The sequence below is a fragment of the Rhinopithecus roxellana genome, chromosome 5 (assembly GCF_007565055.1).
Source record: "Rhinopithecus roxellana isolate Shanxi Qingling chromosome 5, ASM756505v1, whole genome shotgun sequence".
Classification (NCBI taxonomy): Eukaryota; Metazoa; Chordata; class Mammalia; order Primates; family Cercopithecidae; genus Rhinopithecus; species Rhinopithecus roxellana.
In genome coordinates, this window is record NC_044553.1 from 114,958,580 (window position 1) to 114,970,885 (window position 12,306).

Consider the following 12,306-nt stretch of genomic DNA (forward strand, 5'->3'; position numbering starts at 1 on the left):
TTAAGAAAATTCTCAATGAAAATGAAAAATAGTATCTGAGAATAGTCTAGATTGGTGTTTCCCAAACAAATCTACAGATTCCATAGCTGTTAATATGAATGCTGTATTCAAATAAGGTTGAGAAGCACTGTATATGACATGCCGTATTTGGAGATTTGATTCACAATGCACACTGGCCTTAACCCAGCTATTTTTCAAATGCTGCTACTGATGCTCAGTTAGTCTCACAAAAACCTTAATGTGATGCAAGCCTAAATTTCTTCTGGACAAAAAAAAAAAAAAAAAAAAAAAAAGCTTAAATTTCTGCTTTCAGGAATTAATCAGCAAAAGAACCTTCCTAAAAAGAATGTAATTAACCACATATTGACTCAAAGGGCCTCAGGGTTAGAGGAAACTTAATAATTTGGCCGACTCTCTCATCCAGGGCTCAATCCTCCTTTATATTCTTTTCACTACTGAAACAGTTCCATGATCTTGAGAGAATAAGAGAACTACTGTGTGCCAGGTGCTGTTCTGGGATCTGTATTTAAAAAAATTGTGTTATTTTAATCTTCACAATCTGTATGATTATCCTCTTCATTATAGGTAAAGAAAGTAAGTCTCAGTGAACTAGTATCAGTCAAAAGTCCAAAGAGCCACTAAGTGCCAGGGCTTCACATCTCCTGAGATCTTAAAGGCTGCTTCTCCCAAAGAGAAAAAAATCAGGAATAGGATTTGATATAATGGTTAGTAGTGACTAAAGCCCCAAATAATTTTCTTTTTCAGAAAGGACCCAGAATTCACAAAAACCCTTTTTTGTTATGAGTACAAGAATGTTGCCTTATTCTTTGATCATTTTCAGAACAACTTTGGTTACCCAGACTGATATGCTTATTTGCTTGAGATAAAATGCGGCACAGGTTTGGATGGTAACACATACGAGCAGTTTAAACTTCATTTAGCAGACCTCTCATTACAGAAAGGATTCTATTTGTTGCAAAAGAAAAGATCTTTAGTAGTCAGGTTTTTCCCCTCTCAAGATTTTAATATTTATGACATCTGGCTTTCAAAGATCTTACTTTGTTAGTAAATCAGAAGATGGTATAGCTTCTGCAAAACACACTAAATGAATTTAAGATTTTTGGGTCTGCCGGGTGCAGTGGCTCATGCTTATAATCCCAGCACTTTGGGAGGCCAAAGTGGGTGGATCGCTTGAACTCAGGAGTTCGAGACCAACCTGGGCAACGTTGTGAAACTCTATCTCTACAAAACATACAAAAAACTTAGCTGCACATGATGGTGTGTGCCTGTAGTCACAACTACTTGGGAGGCTGAGGTGAGAGGACTGCTTGAGCCTGGTAGGCAGAGGCTGCAGTGAGCGGAGATTGTGCCACTGCACTCCAGCTGCGGTGACAGAATGAGACCTTGTCTCAAAAACAAGATTTTGAGTCTAGGAGACTTCACTGTTATTCAGGGCATTTCTTACTATCTTTACCTTTTTTTCCTTACCGAGAACATCACCGGTGGCCATGATGTCACATGTGTACATGGCTGCCATGAGGCGCTGAGGTTTCACTTGCAGTGCATAGCGACATGCTTCTTTCATAGTGGCAATTAGCTGTCCTGAGATAGGTCCATAGCAGTCAGTGAGTGGAGATTCTCCTTTCTGGGATGTCCTCTTCTCAAAGGCCTCAGAGCAGCCATCTTGTAGCTCTTGGTTTTCATTTCCACCAGAACAGGTTTCATTTTCCTCCTGTCCCTCTTTTGCCAGATCACTTGCTCCTTGTTCCTCAAATTTACTTAGGTCCCATTTTTCCAGAATAAAACAGACACCCATGAGAGGCTCCTCACACATGGGGCCAGAGAGGGTTGCCAGTTGGAAGCCACTTACAATGCTATTGCCCAAATCTCGGTATCTACTGGCTTCTTTTGAAGCTTTGGCAGCTGGACCTGTCCATATTGAGTTCTGAAAGTCTTCACTTTTATTGACTAGTATGTTGGGCCCACATTTTCTTGGGCCAAATGACCAGATTTGGTCAACAATGTTCCTCCATCTTCTCCCTGTTAGGTGTTGCTCTAGTTTTCCTTTGAATTCCCAAATTTTCTCTTGGGTCTTCTGATGAATGACCTGAGTATTTTCACCCTCATTCAAAGAGGATGTCAACTGCTCCATAGAACGAATCAAATCACTATTTTCCTCCAGAATCTGGGTGACTTCTTCTGGAAGGGGCATGGCGCGAACACTGAGCGTGGCAAGTTTATTGGGAGTTGTTATGGTGATTAGTCCAACAGAGTCAACTTGGATTCCTTCAGGGATTTTGTTTTGATCTTCTTTCATTTGGCGTATGACTGCAACTTTTTGCTGTTTGCCTATTTCTTCATTGACCATGTCAACTTTTGGGGGTTTTGTGATTGTTTCTCTGAATGGAATAATAGGTTCAGATACACTGATATGAATCTTTGCAAACCTACAGACAAATTCAAGAGAAATAACAGAAGGTTAAAATCAAAACAGCATCAAAGCTCCTGTGCAGAAATTATCACACAGTGGAGATTCTGTAAAAACATAGGAACATAAAAATTATCTTACTATGAAAGATCTGCAATTTACATTATATCACAATTCAAAAACTGCTTTCTTTCTGGTTGAAAAGACTACTTCTAATGGGAATATACCTCCAGGGAAATCCTTGCATGTACTGGAATTTCACTCTTTTTTTTTTTTTTTTTTTTTTTTTTTTTAATTTTCAAGATATATAAACTACCCCTTTAGATAAGAAAGTTTTGAACAGAAAATAAACGTTTTAATATATGAAATATGAATTCTTTAAAACAGTATTTGCCAATCTAAGAATGTGGACAAGAAAAGCTCAATGATTAAAACTCTAAATAGACATAGGATCACAGAACCTCAGGATAGCTAGTCAAATCTTCACAATGTATTTGGTTTTGATAACGAGGCTTATAGCAAGGCTAGCATGATCCATGAGTTTGTCTGGAGCAGCACTTTCCAAAAGAACTTTCTGCAATGGTAGAAATGTTCTATATGTTTACTGTGATTGCTGAGCCCCTGACATGTGTCCAGTACAACTGAATAAATTTTTAATTTTATTTAAATTTAAAAAGGCATATATAGCTACTAAGCATTTGAAATGTGGCTTGTATGATTGAAGAACTATATTTTTAATTGTATTTGATTTTAAACAGCTGTATGTGGGTAGTAGCTACTCTTCTGGACATCATAGCTCTTGAGCCCCAGTCTGCCATCAAGTTCAGAAAGTCCCTTTTTCCACATAATATCAAGTTTGATACTGTTGTATATTGCATATTTACAATCTTGTTAAATATTCACAGGATATACAAGATGGACTGGACATTGTATGTTTTTAAAACTACTTTGATATTCAAACCTGACAAACACAGTATATATATACTGTAGTTCAATCTTACCTAAGAATTCAGATATAAAATCTAAGATAAAATAAAAAAACTAAGGATATGCAGGTGTGTGCATTAAAAAAACTTATTATGTATGAGGCACTGTGTTAAGTGTTTTACATGTAGTATTTCTTTAGTAGGCACTAGTACTATCTAATTTTGTAGAACAGGAAACCAGATAAGAAATATTAAGTAACTTCTCCAAATAGCCTGTAAGTGGAGAAGCTAGGATTCAAATTTAGGTCTGACTTCAGAATCCACACTCTTGGTCATTATGCCATACTGAAAAATGGAGTTACACAGTACGTTAAAGGAATAATTTACTACAACACTATAAAGTTTGTATTATAGGTTATATGAAAATTAATTTGTATTAGAAGATCTGTTAAAATAATACCACATTAAAAATGTCAAATAATCTATGTAGCCACTTTTAAATATGCTAAATTGGCATTTAGTAAGATTCAATACCTATTCTTGATTTTAAGAAAAAAGCCACTTAAAAATCTTAGGAATAGGAAAATATTTCTAAAATTATCATTACATAGGGAAAATATGCTCATATACTTAGAACACTCAAGAAAATCAACTGCAAAGCTACTGAAACTATGAGAGAGTACACATCTACGACACTGCCCTCTTATTCCTGTAACATAGTCAAAAAAGCTATGAGCTACTTTAGTCGTTCTAATTCCTGAAGCTCCCAAGAAGTCTCCTGTAGTAATCATTTATATGATTGATTAAAACCACTCCAAGCTGTAGAAGGAAGTGTGTGATGGTTGCCACGCTTACAAAGCACCTCAGGACCAAAGGTTCTTTAAGTCCTAGCAATGCAGAGCCTCTGATTACACTAAAAAAAGTGCAGTAGGCTCAGGCTACATCACGGCAATTTCCTGTGGCTTCCTGTTCTGATTATTACTACCTTGAGATCTGGATGCTAAGAATTCTGACAGTTTCTCTGGCCTGGAGACAACAAATAGTCTCCTTGTCTCCCATTCCTGGACATAGTCTATTCCTGAAAAAGTGTGTAGAAGTTGAAAAAGATTATATACTACCAAAAGGTAGGCTCTGTCCTATGAGAACTAAAAAAATTCTATAACATTATACACATTCTTAATGTACGCATAATTATGAAATGTAATAGTCATACAGAACAGTGCACAAAACAAAAATCTACTTATCTATGATAACTTACCTCAAAGTGAACACCCATGTAAACTACATGGTATAGTCAAGAAACAGAACATTCTCAGCCCTCAGAGGGCCCCAGGCTGCCTTTTCCCAATGCCATGAAGTATGAAGGTAACTGCTACCCTGATTTTTATTGTAATATCCTCCTTTTCTTTTTTTTTTTTAAATCACCTAAACATGTAACCCCTTATACTCCACAGTTCGGTTTCGACTGTGTTTCTTTTTGTTCTTTTTTTAAAACAGGGTCTCACTGTGTCACCCAGGCTGAAGTGCAGTGGTGTGATTATAGTTCACTGCAGCCTTGAACACCTGGGCTTAAGCAATCCTCTTGCCTCAGCTTCCCGAGTAGCTGCACCACCTGCCCTGCCTGAATAATTTATTTTTATTTTTTTTAGAGATGAGGTCTTGCTATATTATCCAACCTGGTGCACTACGTTTTGAACTTCATATAAATACAAACAAATACTTTTTGTGGGAAGTGAAGTGGCTTCTTTTGCTCAACATTATATTGTGAGATTCACCTATGTTTTATATACTTGTTGTTTTGTTCACTGAGATCATTCTATAGAACTCCATTGTATGAACATGTCTTTATTTATTTATTTATTTATTTATTTATTTATTTATTTATGCATTTAAATGTTTGAGTTGTTTCCAACTTTCGGCTACTAAAATTTTATTGCTATGAGGCCAGGTGAGGTGGCTCATGCCTGTAATCCCAGCACTTTGGGAGGCCAAGGTGGGTGGATCACTTGAGGTCAGGAGTTTGAGACCAGCCTGGTCAAGATGCTGAAACACTATCTCTACTAAAAACACAAAAAATAGCTGGCCGTGGTGGCGCACACCTGTAGTCCCAGCTACTCAGGAGGCTGAGGCAGGATAATTGCTTGAGCCCAGGAAGTGGAGGTTGTAGTAAGCTGAGAGTGCACCACTGCATTATAGCCTGAGCGACGTGAGTGTCTTTTCTCAAAAAAAAAAAAAAAAAATTGTTGCTATGAGTATTCTTGATGCACATTTGCCTAGCTCTGTGTTGTGTATATATAGAGTACAAATGGGAGATTTGCCAAGCCACAGGAAGTGCCTATCTCTCATCTTAGCAGATCATACCAAATCATATTCCAAAATAGTTGTACCAATTGATATTCCCACTAGTTGCGTAGGTGAATTCTTGTTGTTCCACATCTTTGCCACCATTTGATAACATCACTTAAAAAATATTTAACCACTCTAGTGGGTATGCAGAGGTATCTTACTTTGATTTTGAATAAGTTGAATAGTTTTTCATGTTTATTGGCCTTTGGAAGCCTCTGTTATGAAGTAGCTCTTCAAGTCTTTGTACAGTTTTTCTATTGGATTGCTGCCCTTCTCATTTATTTGTAGGAATTCCTCCTATATTGGGGATATAAGTCTCTTGTCTGTTACAAGTGGTACAAAGGTCTTCTCTAACCCTGTGGTCAGCCTCCTTATTATCTTAATAGTGTCTTTTGATGATCAAGCTTTTCCTTTGTCATTGGTGCTCTTAATATGCTATTAAGAAGCTTTTTGCTACCCTGAGGTCTTGAAGATATTCTCTTATACTATCTTCTAAACACTTCATGGTTTTGCTTTTTACATTTTAACCAAGAATCCACCTGAAATAAATTTCTGAGTACATTATGAGGTAGGGGTCTAGTTTCTGGCATCTGGTAGAAGCTTCTACAGAATCCCACATAAATGCTGCAGCAGTTATTCTTTTTTTTTTTTTGAGACGGAGTCTTGCTCTGTTGCCAGGCTGGAGTGCAGCGGCAAGGTCTCAGCTCACCACAATCTCCGCCTCCCGGGTCAAGTGATTTTCCTGCCTCAGCCTCCCGAGTAGCTGGGATTATAGGCGCACGCCACCACACTCAGCTAATTTTTGTATTTTTAGTAGAGACAGGGTTTCACCAGGATGGTCTTGATCTCCTGACCTCGTGATCTGTCCGCCTCGGCTTCCAAAAGTGCTGGGATTACAGGTGTGAGCCACTGCGCCCGGCCAGCAGCAGTTATTCTTATTCTATTATTAGTGCCAGGTGTTGTTGTATAGTTACTACTGCCACCAATTTTACTGTGGTATAAAATTAAGTGAGATAAATAGTGCTTAACACAGTGACTTATATAATATTTAATATATAATTATATCAATCATTTATAATTATTTTAGTTATGATTATGATTATAGTCCCAGAAATTTTAAAAACAAAAGGAAGGAAAGCAATTACAGGGCAATTTAGAATTTTTTCTACTAGTAAGCATAGAAATGTATATTAATTGTGAATATCTTTCATTTGTCTTCAAGACTGATGAAATTTTAAAAAAATGATAAACTACGCAAAGTTGCAAAAGTTTGAGAAAAGAGGCACTTTCCAATATTTATTGCTAGTTAAAATGTAAATTAGAACAGCCTTTCTTGAGGAAAATATGGATCATAACCCTTAAAAATATGCATACTTTTTGAGTTAACTATACTTCTAGAAGTTTATCTTAACCAAATAATCAGAACTGTGTATATAGATATTTGTGTATATTTTAATACGCACAGGACAGTGTGGATTTATGAATCTGAATGTAATGGTGGTTATTTCTGCATAGTAACTGAATGATTCTGTTCCTTCTGTATTTTCTTAATTTTTGCAATAAACATACATTATCTTTGGAACAAAGAGGAAAAATGCCTGTTATAAAAATTTGGGATGCCCATTTTATAACACATATTGTCTTTATAGAAAAATACAAAGATTTCCAGAAGGTTTACATTGTAAAGACCACATCAATAAGAGAAGAAGTCTATGCTAATTACATAGCCAACATTTACAAAATAATATTTTGTTGTCGTGGTATTTTGTGTTTTGTGTACATGCTTAAAGTAAAATACATATACAGAAAAACATTTTATGACTTAAGCTAAAATGCAAAATTATTCAAGTGTAGGCAGTGAATGCCAGTTTTCAGTTATTAAAAATTAAGTCTACAATCGAATAACTGTTCACGTCTGAATTAAGGGTATTTCATTTTTCTCCAAAAATAAGCCATAGTCTAAGTTCAACTGGTTTAGGAAACACTAAAACATCCCACTGATTGAGAGCTATCATTTCTCCATCACTATCATTTTCACCTAACCTTTCTTTTAAGTCATCCAGGCATCGCTGAAGGTGGACTTCTCCTGCTGTGACTAAAACGTGCTCTCCCGTTTCCTGAATTAAAATCTGGACACAGGGATCAGCCTGGTTTAACAGTTTCATTCCTTTTACGAGCTGAGGCATTTCACCTAGGTTAACAAAATGAAATAGATTAAATATGATATAAGAACTAACACAATTCAAAGACAATGGTTCTGGCTACTCAAGGGAAAATTACATTGAAGTAAACTCTTAAAACAACAATTTATTTTTCTTCCAGATAGTGCAGTGACATGAAGAAAACTACCTTCTAGTAATTTTTTTGTACAGATAGCAAACATGACACATCTGCAAGCTTATCATCAAGACTCCCAAAGCTCATCTATATTACTTCTTCAAATACTCTGCAGATATAAGCTACCATCTTTCTACTTGTGAATTCAGGTAAATCTTGTAACAAATGTACACATTATATACCTAGAAAATAAACAGAGTATTTCTTCAAACATCACCTATAAAATCAACAAATAAGCAACAGAAACATTTAATATAATATTCAAGAAACTGTACCAGAGCCTCATATTAAAAATAATTATTTGTGAAACTGCTCGATAGAACTTGGGTTTTAGAATACCCTAACTAGCTACTTTACCTAGTGAGCTAAAGGGATCTTCTGTATTGTATTCTGCATGTGTTTTTCACATATAATTGCTTTTACCCTATAGTTCCTGGGAGTTGAGAGTAGGGATGGGGACTGTGATCTACATCTTGGGTTTAGCTACTTTTTCACCCCCTTTCCACATACCCAACTGCTACTGCTCCCTCAAGGCAGGTCCAAGGAAGTCTCCTGCAATGGCCTTAGCAGAAACTTTGGTCTTGAAGACACTTTTATGCAGTCTTGTTTCAGTTCTACATTTGAAAAAAAGACTTAGCAATTCCTCAATGCTTGGTTTTCAGCATGCCAAACAGACAAAATCACAGGAACTTTCTGCAATGCAATGATTTTCAACATGCCTTATAAAAGTTGATTAACTGGGAGCAGGAATATTAGAACTTCTATACCTATTTATTTTTGAAATAAAGTTCTAATAATAACTAACGTTTCACAGCACTAACAATGTGCCAGACAAGCAATTTACATATATGAGCTCATTAACGATTAGGTGGTATGATTATTGTTCTCATTTTATAGATGAGGAAACAGGTATAGAGAAACTAATAAACTTGTGTTCAAGGTCCCAGACTAACTAAGTGGCAGAACCTGGTTTAGAAGCTGGGGCAGCCAGCCACAGAGCTCATGCTCTGTGGATGGATGTCAGCACCCTTATAGGTCAGGTGATCAGAAGCCACATACGGAATGCACAGAATTCCAAGGGAAGACGGGAAGTAGGATTTCACTATGTCCAGGGTTGACAGAAGCACCTTCATTTGTTCCTTCTTGGCATACTGTAATTTTCTTTTGCCTAATTAAGTGGATTTACAGATATTATCTAGTGTTAACTAAGCCTTCACAGAATTTTAAACCTGGCTTAAAAGGATTCCTGCAAAGATATCACTGACAATACTATAATACTAATAACACAAGCACATGGGAATAATAAAAAAAGAAATGGCAAGGCTTTTTGTCAGCTCTCCATCAAACAAATTATAAAGTAAAAACAATGGCTACCACCAAGATGAGATCCCAACAAATATTTTTGAAAAAATATATATACACTTAAATTTGTCTCTTCCAGGTAAAATAAAGGTAACAGTTTAACAATAAGAAAAGTTTTTTTTTTTTTTTCCAAAAGAAATTTAAAACATGGAGACAACATTTAGAAATTAGGTGTTTGAAAATGTTGCCGCTGACAGTCATTTGGTTGCCAAAGATAACATAAATACTTCATGTATAATGTATAAAAATCTCTTAAAATTTGGAGGGTGATTTTCTTAACCTGTTCTTAAAATCACCAAATAGATAGTTCAATAAAGATATAAGAATTAACAAAGCTTCTAAGTAGTATAAGAAAAACGGACTGCCATCAGGAAAACTAGATAGTCACTATCTACATTTTACCAAAACCTTTTAATAATTGGGAAAATGGGAATCTAAAATCGATACCGTGATTTAGTAAAGGAAGCCAATGAATCATTCTTCCCTTTGGACTATGTAACTTTGTGAGGTGGCTTTTCCAGTGATAATGGTCATTAAAATCAAGTGCTTTAACAAATGGAACCTAGAAGCTGACCTTGGAATGGCTATATCACGAAGTGTTCAGGCAAGACCTTCAAAAAGAAGAAAGCATTATTGTGGTAGCCAGCCTCCAAGATAGCTCCAATCATCCTTGCCTCCTGATATTCACATTCCTGTGCAGGTCTCTCCAACTGTGAACCATGGCTGGTCTGTGTGACCAACAGAAGAACACTGTGGAAAGGATGATGTGTGATTCCCAAGGCTAGTTCACAAAAGGCATTATAACTTCTGCCTTAGTGTTTTGGAATGCTGGCTGCAGCCAATCACCATGCTATGCTGCAGGACACTCAAACAGTCATGTGGAAAGGAAGTGAGGTCCCCAGCCAGTACCAACTTGTGAGCCCATGTTTGGAAGTACAGTTAAACCTTCAGATGGCTACTGCCCAAGGTGATGTATGACTACCACTACTTGAGAGACACAATGCTGAACCCTTCCAAATTCCAGACCAAGGGAACTGTGAAAAATAAGTGTTGTTTCAAGCCACTAAATTTTAAAGTAATATGTTACATAGTATTAGATAACTAAAATAATTATAAGCCATAATCACAAATAAATACTATATATACTTATATGTACATACTGTATGTATCTTCATCAAACACAAATACAATTAGGTATTTGATTTTTCAACTCAATTTTTAAATAATTTATATTTTGTGCTTCATAATGTATATAAAACATTAGCACAAAAATTCATCTATCTATATAAGCATAGGTGTCAAAAATTTTTTTTAACTAATATAGATAAAGGATAAAACAATTCCAGAAACAAATTACTCTGATCTCAGATAAATAGGATTTCTTGGATTCCCACAAATGAAGATCCAACATTGTTTCTGAGGCAGAGATCTGTATCCTGACTTCACTGTTTCCTAACTGTATGGCCTTGGGCAAATTAATTTAACTTCTCTAAGCTTCAGTTTTCCTCATGTGAAGATGAGTATAAAAAGAGTATCCTAATGAACAGGGCTTTTGGGAGGATTAAATGAGATAATCAATGTAAAATCCTTAGTACAGTGTGTGGAATACAGTAAGGATCAATTATAATGAAGAAAATAATAATTGCTTTGGAACATTTGTAGTTCTCTGTGTTGAGTTTGTAGTTGACCTGTGGGCATGAAGTAGAGGGTGGCTGCCATGACATTTTGATCCCCACTTGGGAAAGTAGAGAAAGAAAAGTGGAAGAACAAATACTCACGATTTGCTTCTCTCCAAAAGAAAAGAAGCAAATTGTTGTCTTCTGGATTAACCTAGTTGTCACACACAAAAAAAAAAAAAAAAAAAAAAAAGACAGGACCTGGGGATATGTGGTCTATTCAGGAAAAACAATGGATGTGTCCAGTGCCTCTCAGAGGCAGTATTACTGGAAAGTCTTATAAGAGAGTGAAATATCCCAATAGTCGTCAGACATATAACCTATGAATAAAGGGTTCACTGCCCCAAAATAAGGATGACATAAGTTACTAGGGAAAAAGAGTAAACAGACAATAAATACCCTCTGAAAGCTCATAGGAACAAGGAAGGGAAGTTTCCCCAGACATTCTGAATGTAAAATAACATGTGGACAATGTGAAAATACCAAGAAGGCAAAATAAAGAGTACAAAGTTCAGACACTGAAAAATCAAATGGGGTGCTTCAGTAACACAGTCAATAAATGCATGGTAAATCCAGTAAAAACAATATACTTAATGGGAAAAAAATAGCAATACTCCTTTTAAAATTATGAAGAAAATTATGTGCCCCTTCTAACCATTTTAGTTTATTTTTCACAAAGTTCAGATAAATTTAATGAAAACACACATGAGGAAGCACACTTTGGCCTCCAAACTGATAATCCTCAATAATTCTATTTATTAGACTATCTCATTTATGGAAAGGAAAGGAACTTAATCTTACTATGAGTCAGCTTTAGGACAGGAAATACACTAGATACTAGAACCCTTCATCTCATGTGGCCAGTCCTTCAAAGAAGCTGGTTCTTTAGAGTTGGGCTTTTACTTAGCTTCCATAACAGATACCACAGACTAGCACATAACCATAACAAAGGCTTTTAAAAATTATAAATTTCTATTATTAAAATATCACATCTTAGGCCAGGCACAGTGGCTCACACCTGTAATCCCAGCACTCTAAGAGGCTGAGGTGAGAGGACTGCTTAAGCTCAGGAGTTTAGGACCAGTCTGGGTGACATGGGGAGAACCCATCTACAAATAATAAAAAAAATTAGCTGGGCATGGTGACAAGTGTCTGTGGTCCCAGCTACTTGGGAGGCTGAGGCAGGAGGATTGCGTGAGCCCAGGAGGTCAAGGTTGCAGTGAGCCGTGAC

The 12,306-nt window shown here is 36.2% G+C and overlaps 1 protein-coding gene across 4 annotated transcripts in view; it reads right to left on the bottom strand.

Annotated features, from left to right (window-relative positions):
• Nucleotides 1-12,306, bottom strand: part of EFL1 (elongation factor like GTPase 1) — a 138,771-nt gene that overhangs the window by 20,171 nt on the left and 106,294 nt on the right. For 3 of the 4 annotated variants that reach the window (XM_030930671.1, XM_030930673.1, XM_030930672.1), the window contains 2 exons: nt 7,744-7,891; nt 1,489-2,447 (listed from right to left, as the gene is read on the bottom strand). In XM_030930671.1, the coding sequence (XP_030786531.1) occupies nt 1,489-2,447; nt 7,744-7,891 (1,107 nt within the window). Of the gene's footprint in view, nt 1-1,474; nt 2,448-7,743; nt 7,892-12,306 lie in introns of all 4 variants that reach the window. The other variant, XR_004057320.1, reaches the window with a different exon arrangement.